Below are 18,902 nucleotides of genomic sequence, written 5' to 3' on the forward strand. Positions count from 1 at the left end.
TGTTGTGAGGTGCTGTGTTTGACATAATTTTCTAAGTAGGGACTTCAGAGAGAAGAATTATCTCACTTTCCGTATTTCAAATACTTCCATATTTGTGTAGAAAGAAAAGTTTGCTATCCACTCCAGTATTCCCAGTGTTAAGCTGATGTGCATCTTGGATTTATTTTGTTCCCATTGTGTAAACTCATACTTGACTTCAAAGAAAAGAAAGATACAAAGTCCCTCTTTTCTAAGGGGCAGAAATCCTTTGTGTCAACTGGTTGACCCTTGCTCTGTAAGGTCCTGTTGGAAATCTTTTGTAATACAATGCAGGGGACTCTTCTGTGTATTGATGTTATTTACATAGTCGGGTGGGCCTTGGCTGAAAACAGAAATCACATCAACTCATGAAAGGTTATTTCCTGACCACAAGGAAGGTGATTGATCCGTCCAAGGAATCTGTTACTCAGAAAAAGCATTAAATGTTCTCCTGTGAGGGACACTTTGAAAGGCTAAGGGAAAGAAAGAAGGAAGAAAGCACAATCCAGACTTCTGTAGGTTTGTGGCAGGGGAAAAGGATCTGTCTGAATCCGAGCAGGGATTTGCTTCGGGGATTTCCTGTCCAGCCCTTTATTACAAGGGTCTTTGTAGATTGCGCAGTGACGTTGGGCACCCCATTGGGCAGTTCCCCAGGAAGGCAGCGGGGAATTCTTACACTTTCCTTCTAGGTCTCAGAAGGATCTCGTTTTCTCAGTGTTTATTTCAGGTTGGCAGAAGCCAGGAGCCTGACAGTGCCTTCAGATGGGACAGGCAGGCTCGGTGGCCGCGTGAACAGGCTGTAACCAAGTTCTTTGCTGATCTTACAGAGTTTCGTTTGCCCCCAAGAAGAGCTGACGATACTCAATTGTCTAGTGCTGGCCTGCCCCACAAGAGCCTGGGGGCTCCTTTCCCCTAACCCAGAACTGGCAGCCGGGGGGGGGGGGGGGGCGGGGAAGGGGGGGGGGGGGTGGACGGGCAGTGGTTTCCCTGCGCACAGCGCGATGTTGCTCAGTGAGTCGCTGAATGGGGAGCGCGGCTGTCCCCAAGCCTATTGGTACTTCTTGTCAGGAAGAAACGCCGAGAGGTGGGAGTGCCTGGGGAGGGAGGCAGGCGGTCCCTACCGCAGGCGCGGGGAGCTGCCTTTCCGCCCCTCTGCCTGCTTTCCAAGCCTGGGCTTTTAGGAGTGGCTGAAGCTGCGGAGCGCTTCAGGAGACTGTGAATGAACCCTCCTCCTCTTCCTCCTCCTCCTCCTCGCTGAGTCTCCTCCTCGGTGCTGACGGTACAGTGATATAATGATGATGGGTGTCACAACCCGCATTTGAACTTGCAGACGAGCTGCCCCGAGCCTTTCTGGGGAAGAACTCCAGGCGGGCGGGCGCAACAGCCGCGAACATTAGGTGCGGTGGACAGGCGCTGGGACCCGAATCTGCCGTCAGCCCCGCGTCCTCCAGCACCATCCCGCACCCTCCGCACCCTTCCCCAGACCGCCGCGCTTCCTATGTGACCCGCCCCGCCAACGCCGAGCCCATTCGCGCAGCGCTGAGGTGAATTTTTCCCCCAAACTGCAATAAGCCGCCTTTCAAGGTAATCATGTTTCTTTTGTTCCCCCTTTAAAAAAGAAAAGAAAAAGAAAAACTTACAGAAAAAAAAAGCGAGTTTAGGGGGGGAAAGTACATTGTAATTGATGGAAGGCTTTAATTAAGGCAAAAAATAACTCGCTCTGAGGAGAAGTTAAGAAAATATATGCACTTTAAAAATGCAGGTAACTTTCAGAAGGACGTTTGGAGAGAGAAATACAGAGGACCTTGGTGCTGAAAAAGATCCAGACAAAAGAAGCCTGGGATGGGGTGGGGGTAGAAGGACAAATGGAACGGGGGAAGGGAAGGAAGGGAATGCACAGAACCCTTAGAAACGTCTCGGGGTCTTGAGCTGGAGAGGAAGGAGGGACGCGGGGCACCTTGGTTTTTTTGTTGTTGTTAACCTGCTCGAGGCAAAAGTTTGAATGGGGACTCCGGAGACTTGCCCACATACAAGTTTCCCGAGCCGCCTTGGTGCAGGCCACCTGGTTCCCGGCCCCTGGTGTGTGGTCAGTGCCCGGCGTTCCTGGAAAGCTGCTCCCGGGCAGCTCCTGACAGGGCGATCCCGGACCTGAGCGGACGTGACCCCCTCAGCCCTCAGGCGGTCTGGGAGGAGGTCCAGTCGGGGGAGGTACAGGGTCCCCGGGCCGCGTGTCTTTGGCGACTTAGGGGCTGTCAAGGCTCTCTCCTGTGCCCCTGGGTTCTTTTGTCCAGCGCGCGGTGCGCCGGAGCCGGCCGGTAGGGAGCAGGGGATGGGGGTGGGGTTGTTGGAGCGCCGCGGAGGTCTGCTAGGCGCCAGGGCGGGAAAAGCTTGCCCCGAACCAGCAGGGATGTGCAGGAATTTTCTCTCACCCTGAGGAGCGAAGTGGTTTTCGCTCCCGCCTCAACGAGCAAACCAGTTCTCAGAGTGCTCTTCAGACAAAGGTGGCGCGGGGACCCGAATCTGGGACCTCTAGGACCAGCCCTCTCTCCCGGACTACAGCAGTCTTCCTTTTCCTTCCATTTCCCCACCCCCTCCCGGCTCGCGGCCCTAGTTGAGCAACTTTACTGGCGGGTCGCGCGGCGGGGGAGAGCGAGTGCTGGCAGCACTGGGGGACGCCCTCGGCTGAAGCTCCCCACCGCCTTGCGGAGGCGTGGATGCCCCCGAGCGACATCCCTGGTGCGTGCGGGCTAGAGGGTATTAGAGTTGCCCCAGCTCACTCTGTGTCACTGGGCGTGGAGCGGTCAGTGTGTTAGGCAGCGGAGAGCGAGGTAGAATAATAGTGTCATAGCTGAAACTATTTGCTCTCGGATCCAGCTGCGCCTCAGCAAGTCCTGCATGTCTCCGGGAGATGCTACGGGAGGGAAGAGAAATCTATGCGGCGCCTGGAGAGCTGCCCCGCGGTGTGCACACCCACAGGCGGAAGGACAGCCTCACTCTGCGTTCCGTTTCTCATCTTTGTCTCTCCTCTCTGTCTCCATCTTCTCTGCCTCCCTTTCCCTCTCTCAGCCTCTGCTCGGTTCCTTTCGCTCTTGAGTCCCCTCCCCCACGGCTGACAAATGAATGGCTAGTGTGAAATCCCTGCCTTCCTTGCCTTCCCTGTCCGCCGAGGCAGACAAGAAGGGAGGAGCGAGGGAGGCGGTGCGCTCCTTCGGATCTGCCCCCAGTTGGAGTGCTTTGAGCTTGCAGAACCCAGATGTCTAGGAATAGGGAGTTTTATGGCGGGTGTGGGCGCCCCCTGATGGAGAAATCCAGCACAGGTGGAAGAAAACCATGCCCCCAAAACCAAAGGAGCTACTTTCACAATCGTGTATTCAAGGATGGAGGACCCTAGTTACCCTTTACTTGTTTTCTACTTCGGAATCTGCGGTGTAAATCTAGGCATTTGGAGGACCCAGAAAGGAGACTTGGCTTTGCAAAGGGCAGAAGCGCTTTTTCCCAAGTCAGCCGGGATGTGCGAGGCACTCTGGGCCAAGTCTGCATTTTGATGGTCTAACACACTTGCCCAGGGGAGGATCCAGGTTTCGGGCGGCGTTGGTGCTCAATCTTGGGCGTCACTTTAAGAAAGACCATACAGAGTGCCTTACTTTCGGAAATTTTACTAAGGCTCATGACTGCTGGAACCCAATGCTAGGGCCCCGCCCCAGAGTATTGCCTAAAAAGGGCCCCCAGCGTAACGTTTAAACGTCCTCAATTTCACGACACTCCTCGAACGTGGAAATTTGGGAGGAGGGTGCCGGGAGGAAAAAAAAAGAAGTTAAGGAAAGAGACAGTGGGAAAAGGAAAGAAGAAAGGAATAAAAATGAGTCACATGCACGCAAACAGCCGGGGGCAGACCCGCTGGGTTCGTTTCAAGATTTTTGGACTGAATTTTGCGTCTCGTTTAAAGCCATTGTTTTAATCCTAAGAATGATAGCAAACGCTACTGAAGCGGCGTGCTGGGAGAGAAGGAAGGCGGGGGACCAGCCGCTTAGACCGGCTGGGGCTGGAGAATTCTCTCTAGTCGCTCAGCCCGCGCGGAGGTAAGAACCCTCCCGGGCGCTTCCCGCAGGGCCGGGGTTCACCAGCCGCCGCCACGTGGGCTGGGACTTAAGCTCCCGGCCCTAGACGGGTGTGACTCCTTGGACTCGGAGACAGCGGCACTGCTGGACCGGCAGTCGCTCAGCGCGGAGGCTGGCGGGGCGCCTCCTGGGTCCCCGCCCAGAGGCCAGTGGGGGCGTGGCTTTGCTGCTTTTCCCCGGGCCCCGGGCGGGGCAGTGAGAGAAAAGGAGCGGCCGCGCACCCCGCGTTTAGGCTGCGGGCGGCTGCAGGAGACCACTCGACTTCTATCTAGACGGCGCTAAACACTCTTATTAAAAGATCTTTGAATGTTTTTTTCTTGCTTCTTGGGAGTGCTAGGAGGAGGTTTTGCCTTGCGACAGGAAATAAGTAAAGATTTACTCCAAGCAAACTTTTTTGGCAGAAATATGAGACGAGTTTATCCTGTGTTCCATATATTGACTTTTTAAGTATGTTCATGTCGGTTTAAAGATCATTTTTAGTCAATGACAGGATAGTCACGTTCCAGACTGTCATAAAGAGTTCGCCTAGTATGGCAAACAATTGCCATTGAGAGGACTGATAGAATTCCATGAGTACAAACCTTAGGGGCTGTGGGTGTAACTCAGATCCCTTTGCATCAGGAGCTCTAGCTCCGGTCCGGCCCACAGTGGGAGCTCAGCTCATATTTATGAAATGACTGAGCGAGTGGCTTGGGGGAATGTCGCACAGAGTAGACGCTGCCACTTAGAGCTGCATTTAGACTCTCTTACTTCGCTTTATCTTGGAAGAACAGTTTAAGTGATCTAGTCCATCTCCAGTTCTGACATATAATTGATTAACTTTCCCTTTCTTTTTGACTCCCTCTGAAAGCTGTGACCCAAATTCTTTTAAGCACTGCTCGGCAATTGTGCCAAATCTATAGGGAAAATATTCATATAAAGACCTAAAATAGGATGTTGTGAGTTTAATATATAAATAGGAAGGCACCAATGGAAGCAAGAACTAATTTTCTGAGATAAAAGTCTGTTCCAGCTTGGGGACTATATAACTTGGATTGTGAGAGCCTATCAAGCAGAAGTTCTCAGAGACTGACTTATAGTTCTGAGCTCTACGTAAAGGAAGGAAAATTTTTACAATTGTATGTGCCTGTCCCAACTAATACTGCCAAGGGTTCCATGGATTCCAAAGTGGTTAAGCAATTACTTCCTCCAGCAGGAAGTCCACAGTCCTTAATCTCCTTGTGGGTGGTGGGAAGAGGGATGAGAATCAGGACAGTCGTCAAAGATTTGTGGAAGAATTCAAAGTTTTGTTTTTTCTTAGTAAGTAAAAAAAGAAATTTAAAGTTATCCCTAAATTGTATTTCCTGCTCTTAAAAATAAAGTTTGAAAAGAATCCCCTTAGATTAATAAGTTTACAGACGTAGGTTTCTTCTTTTTCTCTGTGATTACAAACTGGAAGGAAATACCTCTGATATCCTAAGATACCTATATCTGCACCCTTGCAAATTGTTTGGAAAGGACCTCAAAAGTTAATTTAAGGCTGAATATGATTAATGTTAAAGATAGAGTCGTTGTTCTTTCTTTCCTCACATTACTATGCTTAAGTACTTTGTGGTTAATAATTGCCAGTAGGTGAACATTAGAGACTTTAAGAATCGAAAGAGCAACCAACACAGTCTCCCAACAGCTGTATAACCAAGTTTTCCTTTTTTCAGTGGAGTTTAAACATTTCTGTTGACTTTTTTCATGGGCAAACATCACTAGACACTGTATTTAAAATGGGGTATTGCCTTGTGACTGAACAGAACTACTCAAGACACATGGTTCTTTTGAGGAAAAGAATGAATGACTGTAGTAGGCTAGTATTACACCACCCACCTAGAGAAAGCAGTTAGGACTCACAAACACTCATTGTTGAGGGTTACTTGCCCTGGTATGAGAAAACATGCTGATTGCTGCATAGGTCTGTACTTTACCAGAAAACACAAGGCCCGCACTCTCTCTGATTTGGAATCAGAACAAGGAGAAGTAGGGATAAATGTCTTGGCTAAGCTCCACTTTGATTAGTGAACTTTTGCCAATTTCCTCCGGTAGCCTAGACATGGTTAACTACATATGTATACATTTATACATTTATTATGTATATATTTTTGCAGGGTTTTTTTGACTGCCAAGTTCTTCTCACTGAATGTGCCAGGGGCGGTTCTATTTCAGTGGTCAGTGCAAAGCATCTTTATGTAATGTGTTTGTTGGTCATGTTTCCTGAAACTTCTGAATAGATGTATCATCTTTAAAACGGTTTAAGTGCAGGTCTCTGTTTAAATTCACATTTTTTCTGTATCTATAGACATCCTACCTCATTCTTCTAGGAATTTTAAGAAGTGTTTATGTCTATAAAATGACATTACATAGTTTATAATAAACACATACATAATAGGTAAGTTATCATCTTTCTATTGTTAAATTACTGAGTTGATGTTACCTGCACTGCAGTGGAATGAGTGCTAGGCTTTGAATTGCTCGAGTTGCACTGATTAGCTGAGAAAACCAGGTTAAGACAAAACTTTTAGATATTTGGTGCCAAAATCTTTTAAATGGGTATGCAGTAATAAACATCAAACGAGTGAATACCTGTGGAAAGGCTTTGATAAAGGAAAACTACACAAATAAATGGTGTTAAGCTATGTCCCTGGTGCTCATATTGATCTAATTCTATAATAATAACAGCATTACCCAAATCATGTATTTCCTACTAAATGTATAACATGAGTTAGAGAGAGGCATACTGTTTTAAGAATCATCTAGTTTCACTGAACAGAAGACAGAGTCCAGAAATAGACTCAAATGAACATGGAAATTCAGTGGAAATGAAGACATGACTTGTGTATATGATAAATAGACTTCATTCTATTGAAAACAACAAGTCAAGTCCACTTAAAGTATTAGTCAATCTTTACCTCATTTCTTGTCCTAAAATAAAGTTTAGATAGCTCTAATAGGAAATATAGGGAGTTACATTTAAAAAATAACTAGAGCAAATTATGAGATTTTTAACATAATAAGTTAGGAGTAGAGAAACCTGTTTTAAGGAAAAGATAAAACCTGGAAGCCGTAGTAGAAAAGACTTATAACCCTGACTAAATAACAATTAAATTATTTACACAAAAACAAATAACACATCTGGAAAATATCAGCAATGTGTGAGAGATAAAGTGCTAACAACTATTTTGATACACCAAGAACTTTTACAAAAAAAAAAAAAGACCACAATCTATCAAAAAGAAAAATTGGCAAAAGTTTTGTGCAGATGGCAGAAAGAGAAATATAAATGTTTTAAAATCATATGAAAGGTTGGTCGGCCTCATTCATAATGAAAGAAATAGTAATTAAAAAAATGATGAAATGCTGCACCATCTTTTCATCAGTCAGAGCAGTAAAGATAGAAAAGTTTGATGAAAGTTTGGGTTGGCTTGGTTGTGGGGAAAGTGGATCTCTTCTATATGTGAACAGGTTTATTTTCTTTAGAAAGTAATTTGGTAATAGCTATCAAAAAATTTTTAAATGTATATACCTTTTGACCTAGCAATTCCTCTTTTAGATATTGTCACATAGATATTGGTACAAATGTCATCCAAGAGAAATGGACAAGGATGCCCTTTGCAGCTTATTTCTAATAGGAAAACTTTGGAAACACTTTAAAGGCTCATCACAGGAACTGGTGAAATAAAAGATGCTACATTCACGTAGGGGGAATCTATGCAGTTGTTAAAAACAACACAGACAAACTATATTAGCCGAGCATTCTCTGAGATATACTGTACTTTAAGCGAAGAAAGTCGTGTACCACACGGTGTATATAGAATGCATCTACTTACATACAAAATGGGCATATTCATTTATTCAACAAATATTTGCTGGGTGTCCTGGACATTGTAGATGCAGCAGCGACCAAAATATCACAGACTGCCTTCCTGGAGCTCATATTATGGTGGGCAGAGAAAGGCTATTCCCAATTATACATCTACAATGTGCCATGATGAAACTAGAGCATGAGGAAGAGACTGGAGAGTGCCATGTGCTTTAGATCAAGGATGAAGGGGTTCACCAGGCAGAGAGCAGAGTAGTGCTAAGGAGCAATGACATGAGAAAGCTTAGCCATGTCCAGGTCCAGGAATCCAGTCAGAGGTAGGTGATAAATTCACATGGTGCCACTATTCCTGTGAAGTAAATTCATGACCCTTCATGTTTAAACCATGATATCTCATTCTGCATTTCAGAGATTCCTCTTTTGAGAAAGTACCCAGTAGCAACATGATGGACAAGGCTCTTTACATCCAGTTTGTGGATGAGGTATCCTAGACCTTTGATTGTCTAGGGTAACTAATTCGAAAACTCTAAGACATACCATTGTGTCTGCATCCTTAAGTCACCCTTTGCTCAGTGGAGCTTCCCCCAAATTAAGAGAGAATACTAAATATGTGTTTATTAGAAGCTTGGCTCTCTCTTTCTCAGAGGCAACCAATCTTGCATGACCCTTAATCCCCTCTGCAGACATTTCTCATGGATAGACATTTCTCAAGGTCCTGTTGACCTTGTCTCCTGTGTCTCCTAGGCAATTAAACAGCCTGAGTCAGCTGTGACTTGATTGTTCAATGGCCTTTTCCTCTTCTCATTGACTTCACTGGAACAGAAGACTAAATATAGGCACTAGCTCTCATATGGCCCAGGTCTTTCTATGCAGACAGACTTGTTATCACTAACAGATAATGCTTACAAGACAGCCACAGAAGAGCAGAAGAATAGAAATAGGGGGTCAGAGTGGTGCTTAAAATAGAAAGAAATTTCAGAAAGTTTCTTATTTTGTAAACTCAGAGAAGGCAAATAGTGTGTGTAACAACCATGAACATGGACATAGACTTATGAAGATTAGAGAAATAGAATGAATGCCCATGGACTCTAAAGGAAGAAGCAATGAAAATGTAGGTCTGAAGCCAGAACTTTGGGCATTTGAGTTGCAAACTCCAGTGACTTCAGGAAACAGACATGGAGTGGAAGTGGACAAGAGGCCAAGTGGGGCCAGTGATAACCTTGAGTGCACAGAGCTAAGGCCAAAGGCTGATGCTTGCTTAGTATTGATGATTGACCAGCTAGAATATGAACCTAGAGCTGTTAGATCTGATTTTCCAAAAGAAGTCAGAGATCTAAGACTTGGTGTGAAGACTCAAATTTTAAATGTTGGCAATTTATTTAAACATACTCATGCAAATATATTTAAAACATGGCTGATCTTTCCCTTATACTTTTAATGCACTGGCTTCCTTCCCTAACCTTGTTAGGGGTGGCCTTACTTGGGCAAGTGATGAGTATATTTGCTTTACAGATGAAGGACTGTTTTCCCTCTTCCCTTAAAAAAAAAAGACACTTTTATAAGGATGAAGTATGGCACAAAGAGTTAGACTTTTGACTATCTGTCCTGGATTTGAAATTAGGATGCAGAAGACCCATTTCTGGTCAGGGTTACACCTTCTCCTCTGATACTGTTACTGACACTGGATATTGATAAACATCTGATACAATTGAATCACAGTAAATATCAAGTGTATTTCAGGTGTTAATTAGCATACTCACCCATATTTTAAAAGACTGTTGACATTTGTCTTCAGAGTGTGTTTCTGAATAGAAAATGGAAGCATTGGTCATGCATTTCGTCCACAAACCTCCCTCAAGGGTCTAGTCTGAAGCTGGCACTGTGGAAATATTGTGGGAATTAGTAAGTTGAATACGATACTGGCTCTGCCTTCCAGAAGCTGACTGTTTCACGTAGGAGATAAAACGTATTTCTAAGTAGTGATTCAAAGCACATAGCATTAAGTTATGGGACAATTTACTGTAAGCATGAAGTTGTACACAGCTATAATGGCAACCCCAGTTATAATTTTCAAATCCAAGAGCTTTAAATACTTTTCTTTTTACTATTAGTGATATGACACCAGGAAGAAAACACTAATAGAAAGCTTGAATTAGAAATTGTAATAATAAAAATCGAGTACTGAATATACTGTGTATCACTGAGCTATTTTATCAGTTCTCACAATCACATCAATAAAGTACTGCTTCTCACTATTAAGTAGCTACTGGAAATGAGAGAGTTAGTAACTTACCCAAAATCACAGAGTATAAGCAGAAGATTCAGAACTTGAATTCAGGGCTATTTGACAGTGGAGCTCAGACTTTTAACATTATGCTTATAAAAGTTTCCTGAAAAAAAGGAAAAAAATAGGAACCGTTTTTCTTGAAAGACAATAGGAAATTATTATTAATAAGCATAATTAAAGAAAGCTTTCTTATTTGGATTCAGTTAGTACTTATGGAATGCACTGTCTTTAATAGCATTGTATGATACAATCTAAAATTTCATTTTGTTGGAAACTTGAGGGTATGTGAAATTGATATTTTAATTTTTTCCTGAAATATTGTAATAGTATTGAGATATAGATAAATAATTCCTGCTTGTTGTAGTATCTTATTAAAAAATCCAGAAACGTAGAGACCTAATTTCCCAGTTAGTGTTTAACAACATCCATTAGCATATCTCAGTAATTATATGATAAATAATAAACTTAATTATCAAGGTTAATTTAGGATTATCAGCCATATACTTTTCACTGTGAGTTGTCAAATGGCCTATTGATGGAAAATGTGAGAAATATAATGCATTAGGTTAAAAAACAGTCTTCAGGAAATAGCTAGAATTTTATAATTTTGATATAGAAAAGTTCTAACGTTTATTTCAAGAAATATAAAATAAGCAAATGGAGAGGAATATCAAAGAAAAATAAATAGCTGCCATAAATTATGACGTTGAGTTTGAGCCCAAATTGGACTTGGATTCTTACAGCATTTACTTCTTTTTAATCTACGTTTTCTAAATAATATGGAATTTAGATATTTTCTAAAGAAGTTGTTTAGGGCACTAACTCAAATATGTGTCAGTATGCCTTCAGCTACAAATAACTAAAAGCCTTGATTTTATTGGGTTTAAACAATAAAGGAATTTATTATCTCGCATAAAAAAGTTCTAAGGTGTGGCTGGCTGTAGGTCTAACACCTGAGCACTCAGCCCTATCTTTCCTGATTCTGTCTCAACTTCATCCGAGAGGCTATTTTATATATTCATGGATACAAGATGGATACAGCAGTTTCACAAGATATAGCCTATCTTGACAATGTCCGGTGAAGAAAAGCAACCATCTCTTTCTTTTTTCTCTTCTTGAAATGAATATGTCTTTCCTAGGAGCAACTCTGTGCCCTGCAATATCCTCTCACATCTCATTGGCCAAAATTGCATCACATACTCATTTCAAAACCACTAGCAAAAGAAATGAGACCAGTGTAATTGACTTAGAATAATCAGGATCATCCCCTCAGGTTGAGATTTGACTCAAGTTCCTCTAAAGGATATGACTGCGTGAAGGAGGGTATTCTAGTATGGATTCAGGGTTTTGTTAGAAAGGAGAAAGAGAAATGGCTACTGGGTAGCCAGCCAATGATGGCATTATAGAACCGTTCGAAATGTAACTGAGAAGGGAACAACTGTGGAGATCAAACAGTCTTCTGCAGTTCTTCTGAGTCTGGCTCTTTGATTTCTAGATGCTTCCTAGCAATGGTACTTATTCTCTTCATAATGATAGCTTCATAGAAATTTGAGCTGGAAGGGACCATTCTGAGACCCAGATTTGTCAAATGTCTTCCCCAAAGTGCCACAATAAATTAATAGCAAAGCCAGGGCAGGGTTTCTTGATGCTCAGTACAGGGTGTTTTCTTTCATTCTTTACCCTTCAGACTGTTGGAACTGCTTTAAAACTCATGGCAAGCACTGGTCTTTTCTGTAATTAACAGCTCCTTATAATACATTTATTTTGTTTGTTCAGTCTCCTAGAAACAAAATTGAGTCTGCTTTAAAAAGCCTGCTGAGGTCCTTGTTCTTTTCTGGTACCATGAGCATAAACCACCAAAGGGTTTCCTCCTACCTCACGTTTGATGTGAATCCCTTTTTTTCAACATCTCTCCCTATTGCTTCCCCATCGTCTCTTGCTCCATCTATGACCAACTTCCTGTTTCTAAATAGACTTTGTGGTTGCCTCTCCCTCCTTGGGCCAGCTCCTAGCCGCTAGTTACTTAGGCTGTGGTCTGTATTGTTCTTCCAACAGCCTACCCCGTTGTGGTTGCCCCACACGTCCACATTGTTCTGTGTCCCCAAACTGGGTTCTGGAATTATTTTGGTAACTACCACATTGGGTGAGAGTCAAACTAATAATTAAAGTGTTGGGACAACTTCTCCTATTGCAAGGTTCCTCCTGTTTTTACAATCCAAGAGGAGCTGCTTCTTGTACCTGTATTATATATAGTGCAGAAACAGCATGTGATTTAGGGCCTCCCACAAACCTGAATGCTTATGATTCACTTTGTATTTTTCTTCGTTTCTAGGACAAGATGTTGATAACTATAAAGAGCATCTTATGGATGTGCTCTACCTTAATAGCTGCCCATGCACTACATAAAGGTGAGTGTGGTAACAGTTTCTTTAAGACTCATTGAAATAAAAATTGGAGTACTGGGGCATGGAATGCAAATATGAAATCATCAAAATAAAGGATTAATTTTTGATCTATTTGTTGCTTAACACTTTTAGCTAAAATATTATTAGGCTAAACACAATGGTTTTAAATAAATCAATCATAACAAAATAATGAACAGTATGTAAAGAAACAAATGGGCTTTCAGTTACTTCCCAGATTACTTTCAGACTGTGCAAAAAAGCTCACATATGGCATTGGGCATCTTTTTAAGTTCTACCTTCTTAAATACCACTCAAAAGTTTTCCTATTTAAAAAAAAAAAAAAGACTAACAGTAAGGAGGGAAGAATTTGAAAAACGTCAAGAAGACAGAGAGAAGGCTGATAGCCAAGCTTTTGCCCCAACCTCCATCTCTCCCTTTCTCTCAGTAACTGGATAAGTACATATGCACTGTCTTTCTTAGCTTTAAATTATATATCCACCTAACGAGGGTTCTGTGATTCCAAAATGATGAACTCTGGTCCATGAAGAAAGATTCTGTGCTGAATCTCAGTGATCTGCCCCTGTCTAGGTGACTCTCCAGACATAGTTTCCACTTCTTTCTCACACTCTGTGCTTCAGAGTATCTGAAATCATTTACAGGTCCATTCATAGACCTGCGGATTGTCTGTTTTTTTCAGGCACAATTCCTTCTGCTTCTGCAGTTCCTTCTCTCATTCTCTATGGTTCTACTTTAGTTCATTCTTCAAGTCTCAGAGTATCACTCCATCTATTGGTTCATCCATCCTTCCTCCCATCCGTGCATGTATCCATCCACTGACAATATTGTTTGAATACATTCTATGTGCTAGGTGTTAGTCTAGGTCTCCAGGGTTATATCAGTAAGTGAGCCATACATTGTATTGGATTTCATTAAACTTAATCTCTTTATTTACATGAGACAGGCAATAAACAAGTAAACAAACAACCCAAGTACTTTTGAATTGATGAAAAGAAAGCAGAGTGACATTATAGGGAATGGCATGGGGTGGCAGGGAGGTAGTCAGGCCACCTTTGGTAATACTTTGAGAAGGTAATACTTAAATTGATCTGGTAATGACGAGGAGGAGCCAGCCATCTGAGATCTGACCCAAGTTAGGAAGAAATGCAGTGTGTCTGAGCAGCAGAAAGGTCACTGGAGTTGAAGAGCAGTGGTCAAAAAGAAAGTAGGAAAAAAAAAGTAGGAGATATGGACAGAGAGATAGGCAGAGATTAGTTCATGTAAGTAGTAATAGTATCTAACACTTGGAAAAAGGCTTCCTATGAGCCAGGAGCAGTTTGAAGTGCTTAACATTAGCTTGTGGAAACATTCATTACGTGTGTCATCTAGAGACAACTGAGGTACCGAGAACCTAAGAGACTTGCTCAAAGTCACTCAACCAGTAAGTAGCAGAACTGGGCCCAAGGTTGTCCCGGGAGTTTGTGAGCTTTACCACTGTGTTACATTTCTGATCCATATAGGGCACTGCTGTCTTTAGAAAAGACAGAACTTTATTCCCAGTGCAATAAGAAGCACTGGAGGAAGGGCTGAAAGTTTTCACAGGTGCAAGACATGAGTTGGTGAATGTTTTGAAAAATTCCGTGTTTGCTGCTCTGTGCAGATTTGATGGTAGGGGAGCAAGAGTGGCAGCAGGGAGATCATTTAGGAGGTTAATGTGTTAGCCTGTGCATGAAATGGGGAGCTTGTATCAGGTGGTGGCAGTGGAGCTGGAGAGGAAGTGAATTGGCTATGTGGAGATGGAGGCTTTAGACCAACTAATGGGTTGGATGTGGTGTGGTGAGGGCAAGAGAGGGAATCAAGGATGAGCTGACTTCTGAGATGGCATCCCCTTTCCCCACCTCTCATCCCCCTTTCCGGTCTTTCTCTGTGTTCCCATTGTCCCCTGTGCTGTTACAGCTATTACAGCCCATACCACTTGTTTATGATATGTTATTCCTTGTTTTCCTTCCCGAGTAGACTGTAGCTTTGAGAGAGCTGTTCTTCATTTTCCAGCAGAGTTCCTGACACACTTCTAGCACTTAGTCATTGTATGTATTGAGTAAATAAGTGAATGAATAAATAAACAATGTGTGAATACCACAATGAATGACCTAGGTGGCCATTAGACTCTAGGCTCCAGCAATGCAACAACAACCCAGGAGCTGTCTTCTTCAGCATTTTCAGAAAGTAAAGTTGAAGGTTATGGAGAGGAAAGAACACCAGCATCCAGTGAAGAAGGAGGACATAAGAAAGAGATAAAGAAAAGGAGTTGGTTTGGGTGGGTAGTAATAGAAAGTAATTACAGAGAAAGGAAAGGGAGGACCTTGAAGAACAGGACAACTATCCCTCTGCTGAAAACAAAGAAAAGATTCATACAAACAATGGGGAGACAAAGCAAACACTTATGGTATACCTCCTTGACAGTATTTTAAAAGAGTGACAATAGCTAACAATATTGAGTCGTTTCTACATATTAGGCCTTGTTCTCAGTATTTTACTTCATAACTTTTTTAAAATTTTAATTCTCCATGAGTTAAATGAGACGGGTGCTTTTATTCTCATTCTCCCCGTGAGGAGACTGCGATACCAAGAGGTTTGGAGACATAGCTAATGTAGAAGATGAAACGGCAATTTCGTGATGGAGCCTGGAGTCAAATCCAGGCCGTCCGGCTCCACAGTCCATGTTCTTAACCACCGTGTTGTACTTTACCCCCAAGCATCAAGTTCTTCGTAGATCTGTGATCACTATTAAGAGATGTCCTTAGTTTGGGGCTCATTTCAGAAGAATTGTGACTTTTCATATGGGGGGGGTTAAAAGTAAAAAATGTAAGATCCATTCATACGAAACAGATTTGCAAAGTTCACAGTGGATCACACAGCAGTAACATGTTGAGTCAATACAAGTACTCTCATCTTAAGGTTTTCTCTTTTTATTTCTAGGCACTCAAAAGATCAATGACTAACATTAATAAACACCTTCTCTACTGGCTTTATATCAACACATAAAGAACTCTTTGCTTTCAGAATGCCCATTACATTGATTATCCAGCATTGACTACGTTATTTGGATATTCCTCTAATATCAATAAATGGAGTCAGGCACAGTTATGAATAAATGAATGACTGAGAGTGATATTACCACTTGAGAGGGTGATAAATTCCCCTATTCTCAATCTGACATTTACTTGGCCAAGATCTCTGTGTGTGTGTGATCAAATTGTACAGAGAGAACTTACATCATCCTTGCTCTGCAGAATTTACTGACAGAGGATGAAAGGCTGATTATTCATTATCTAGAGATCTCTTCCTTACTGTGTCCATTTAGACCACAGACTATCTGGTGGGAATAGTGAACTTTCTATTAGCAATTATTTTTATTTCTTGCATTGTCAGAGTTTCAGACAAGCTCTTGCAGGTAGCAGTTTTTGTTTTTGTTTTTTTTCTAACATGTATAATCTATAAACATTATCCTCTGAACTCCTAAATTTCTTTCTTAAAATATTTAGATTTGGTAAACTTAGTTCTTGTTACCCAGTGCATTTAAGACCCAAGATTTCGTACACAAAAGACTTGGCCACACAGCTTTTTGTTAATCTTGTTGTTAAGGCTGGATTCTGTGTGAATATATATTTACATCTAACTGAAGCTTTTAATCTTCTTGTATCTATAAACATCCAGAACAGTAAATAACCCATGGTAAATTGCCTTTTGACGTAATTTTGTTCTAATATGTCTTTTCATTATAGCACAGTTATTGGATAATGCTCTAAGTGTCAGAAACCTCCCAACTGAATCAGATAGATTGGGCTAAATCTCATATCTGCGCCGATACCTCTAAAATTGTGGAAAGAACTATAATTTAGTAATGAATATTAAGGAATTGAAAGCCACTTAAACTCATTTTTAAGGAGGCAATAAAGTCTTATAATTTATACCATAATTGGGGTTGATGGGAAGGATGTTTCTTCTCCATTAAAAAAGCAATGTTTTATTATTGAAGTTCGTCATCTAAATAATTCTTCAGGAGGGAAGATAGGATTTCCTAGAACATATGATGAATATAAATTAGGAGATTTTTAGATCATAGAATTCTCACCCCTTCCTTTCTCAGGAACCCTATTCTTGAGGAAAAACTGCAAGGTATCTTTGTGCTGTCTTCATCTTCCTGATGGATCCAATCTGTTTGAAGTTAAATTTCAATCTTTAGCAATAAAGAGCACTTTTTTCTTAAAGAGCATAATATCTTCATAATCTCTAATTGCAGTTTTCAAAATGACTTATACACAACTGAGTCCACAGGGCTACACCGACATCTGTATCATTTCTGATGCATGTCCGTATTGAGATGTGTGTTACTAATGCCTTTGACCACTAACACACTGTTAGATACATATAATTTTGTCAGTTAAGAAGCATGATTTCATTCCACTTAGAGGCTACTATAACAGTTCATCATATTGAGAGTTCCTTGTGCATTAATGATAATTTCTGTTCTTACTACCAACTCATTGTCTAGCCAGCTAGTAGAGACTGAAGATAGGGAAAAGAAGGGGAGGAGAGGTATAGATTCCTGTGAGAGTGAAAGGACATTTGCTTTTGCATGCGAAGGTGTTAAATTGTAGTCAGTGTATTCTTACTCATTAAAAGTTGAAGGGCTTAAAATGAAAGACATTCTGTAGATTAATACTTTAGAAGGGTTAGGTGAAGAGGAGCCAACTTTCTCCCTAGGATATAGTTGAGAGGTAATGTTTCACTGCAAAGCGACTGCAGCTGGATTTGTCATTATGATGAAAGCTTTTGGTTTGGATACTGAAAGAAAGAGGGTCCTTCGAGTGTTGCATGTCCCCCTGCTCCAGTCCACTGAAGTACTTTAAAATTTTTTCACCTCCCTTTTGAGTTTTATTTTCATTTCCTCTAAGATAACGTGGCAGTTATCTTAATCATTTTTTGTCTTCTGACCAGTGGACGTGAATCTGTAGTTCAACATCGGTCCAATCTTTTAAACCTGCATTGCTGAGTCTAGTCTCCTCCTGCCCTTGATTCCCTGCCTTCCAAACTTACCTTATTTTATCATTTATTTTGTTCATGTTAAACACTAAGTTACAAATACTTTAAAATGAATGCAATATTTTTAGCACAGAAAAATACTACTCATGTCTGGAATCTAAAAAAAAAGAAAAAAGAACACATTAATGAGCTTATTTACAAAACAGAAACAGCCTCACAGACATAGAAAACAAATTTATGGTTAGCAGGGGGAAAGGAGGTAGGAAGGGATAAATTGAGAGTTTGAGATCTGCAAATATTAACTATTACATATAAAATAGATAAAAAATGAAATTTTTCTGTATAGTACAAGGAAACTATATTCAATATCTTGTAGTAACCTATAATGAAAAAGAATATGAAAATGAATATATGTATGTATATGTATGACTGAAACATGCTGTACATCAGAAATTGACACAACATTGTAAACTGACTATACTTCAATAAAAAATGAGCATTATAAATCCCTGTCTTTGTTATAAAACATTATTAAAATTGTATACTTTTATGTATAGAAAGTCATTCTAATTATTTCACATTTTGGAGATATAGCTAAACCCCTCCAAGGGTTCTTATTCATTGACATATTTCATGGACTCAGTTTGTTAATTTGGTATTTTTTCTTTCCTCTAGTCAAAGTGGAAAAAAGCCCACCTGTTAAGGGCTCACTCTCTGGAAAAGTCAACCTACCGTGTCATTTTTCAACCATGCCTACCTTACCACCCAGTTACAACAACAACAGTGAATTTCTCCGAATCAAATGGTCTAAGATTGAATTGGACAAGAACGGAAAAGATTTAAAGGAGACTACTGTTCTTGTGGCCCAAAATGGGAATATCAAGATTGGTCAGGGCTACAAAGGGAGAGTGTCAGTACCTACACATCCCGAGGACGTGGGCGATGCCTCCCTCACCATGGTCAAACTGCTCGCCAGTGACGCGGGCCTCTACCGTTGCGATGTCATGTATGGGATTGAAGACACACAAGACACAGTGTCACTGACCGTGGATGGTAAGGCTTGGGGAATTGTAAGTAGGTAGTATAGCGTGATACTTGGTTCAGAAGTGTGGTGGAACAACATTCAAAAGTAGTCATTAATCAGGGTGTGGACAAGTGGGGAAAAACATCATTCAAGCCAGCAG

The 18,902-nt window shown here is 41.5% G+C and overlaps 1 protein-coding gene across 4 annotated transcripts in view; it reads left to right on the forward strand.

Annotated features, from left to right (window-relative positions):
* Positions 1–1,039: 1,039 nt before the first annotated feature.
* VCAN (versican) overlaps positions 1,040–18,902 on the forward strand; it is a 105,001-nt gene continuing 87,138 nt past the window's right edge. For 2 of the 4 annotated variants that reach the window (XM_006178639.3, XM_006178641.3), the window contains exons 1-3: positions 1,040–1,602; positions 12,603–12,678; positions 18,394–18,771. In XM_006178639.3, coding sequence (XP_006178701.2) covers positions 12,609–12,678; positions 18,394–18,771 — 448 coding nt within the window. In that variant the 5' untranslated portion in view covers positions 1,040–1,602; positions 12,603–12,608. The remainder of the gene's footprint in view (positions 1,603–12,602; positions 12,679–18,393; positions 18,772–18,902) is intronic. The other 2 variants (XM_006178640.3, XM_032475461.1) reach the window with 2 other exon arrangements.

The sequence above is a fragment of the Camelus ferus genome, chromosome 3 (genome assembly GCF_009834535.1).
Source record: "Camelus ferus isolate YT-003-E chromosome 3, BCGSAC_Cfer_1.0, whole genome shotgun sequence".
Taxonomy (NCBI): Eukaryota; Metazoa; Chordata; class Mammalia; order Artiodactyla; family Camelidae; genus Camelus; species Camelus ferus.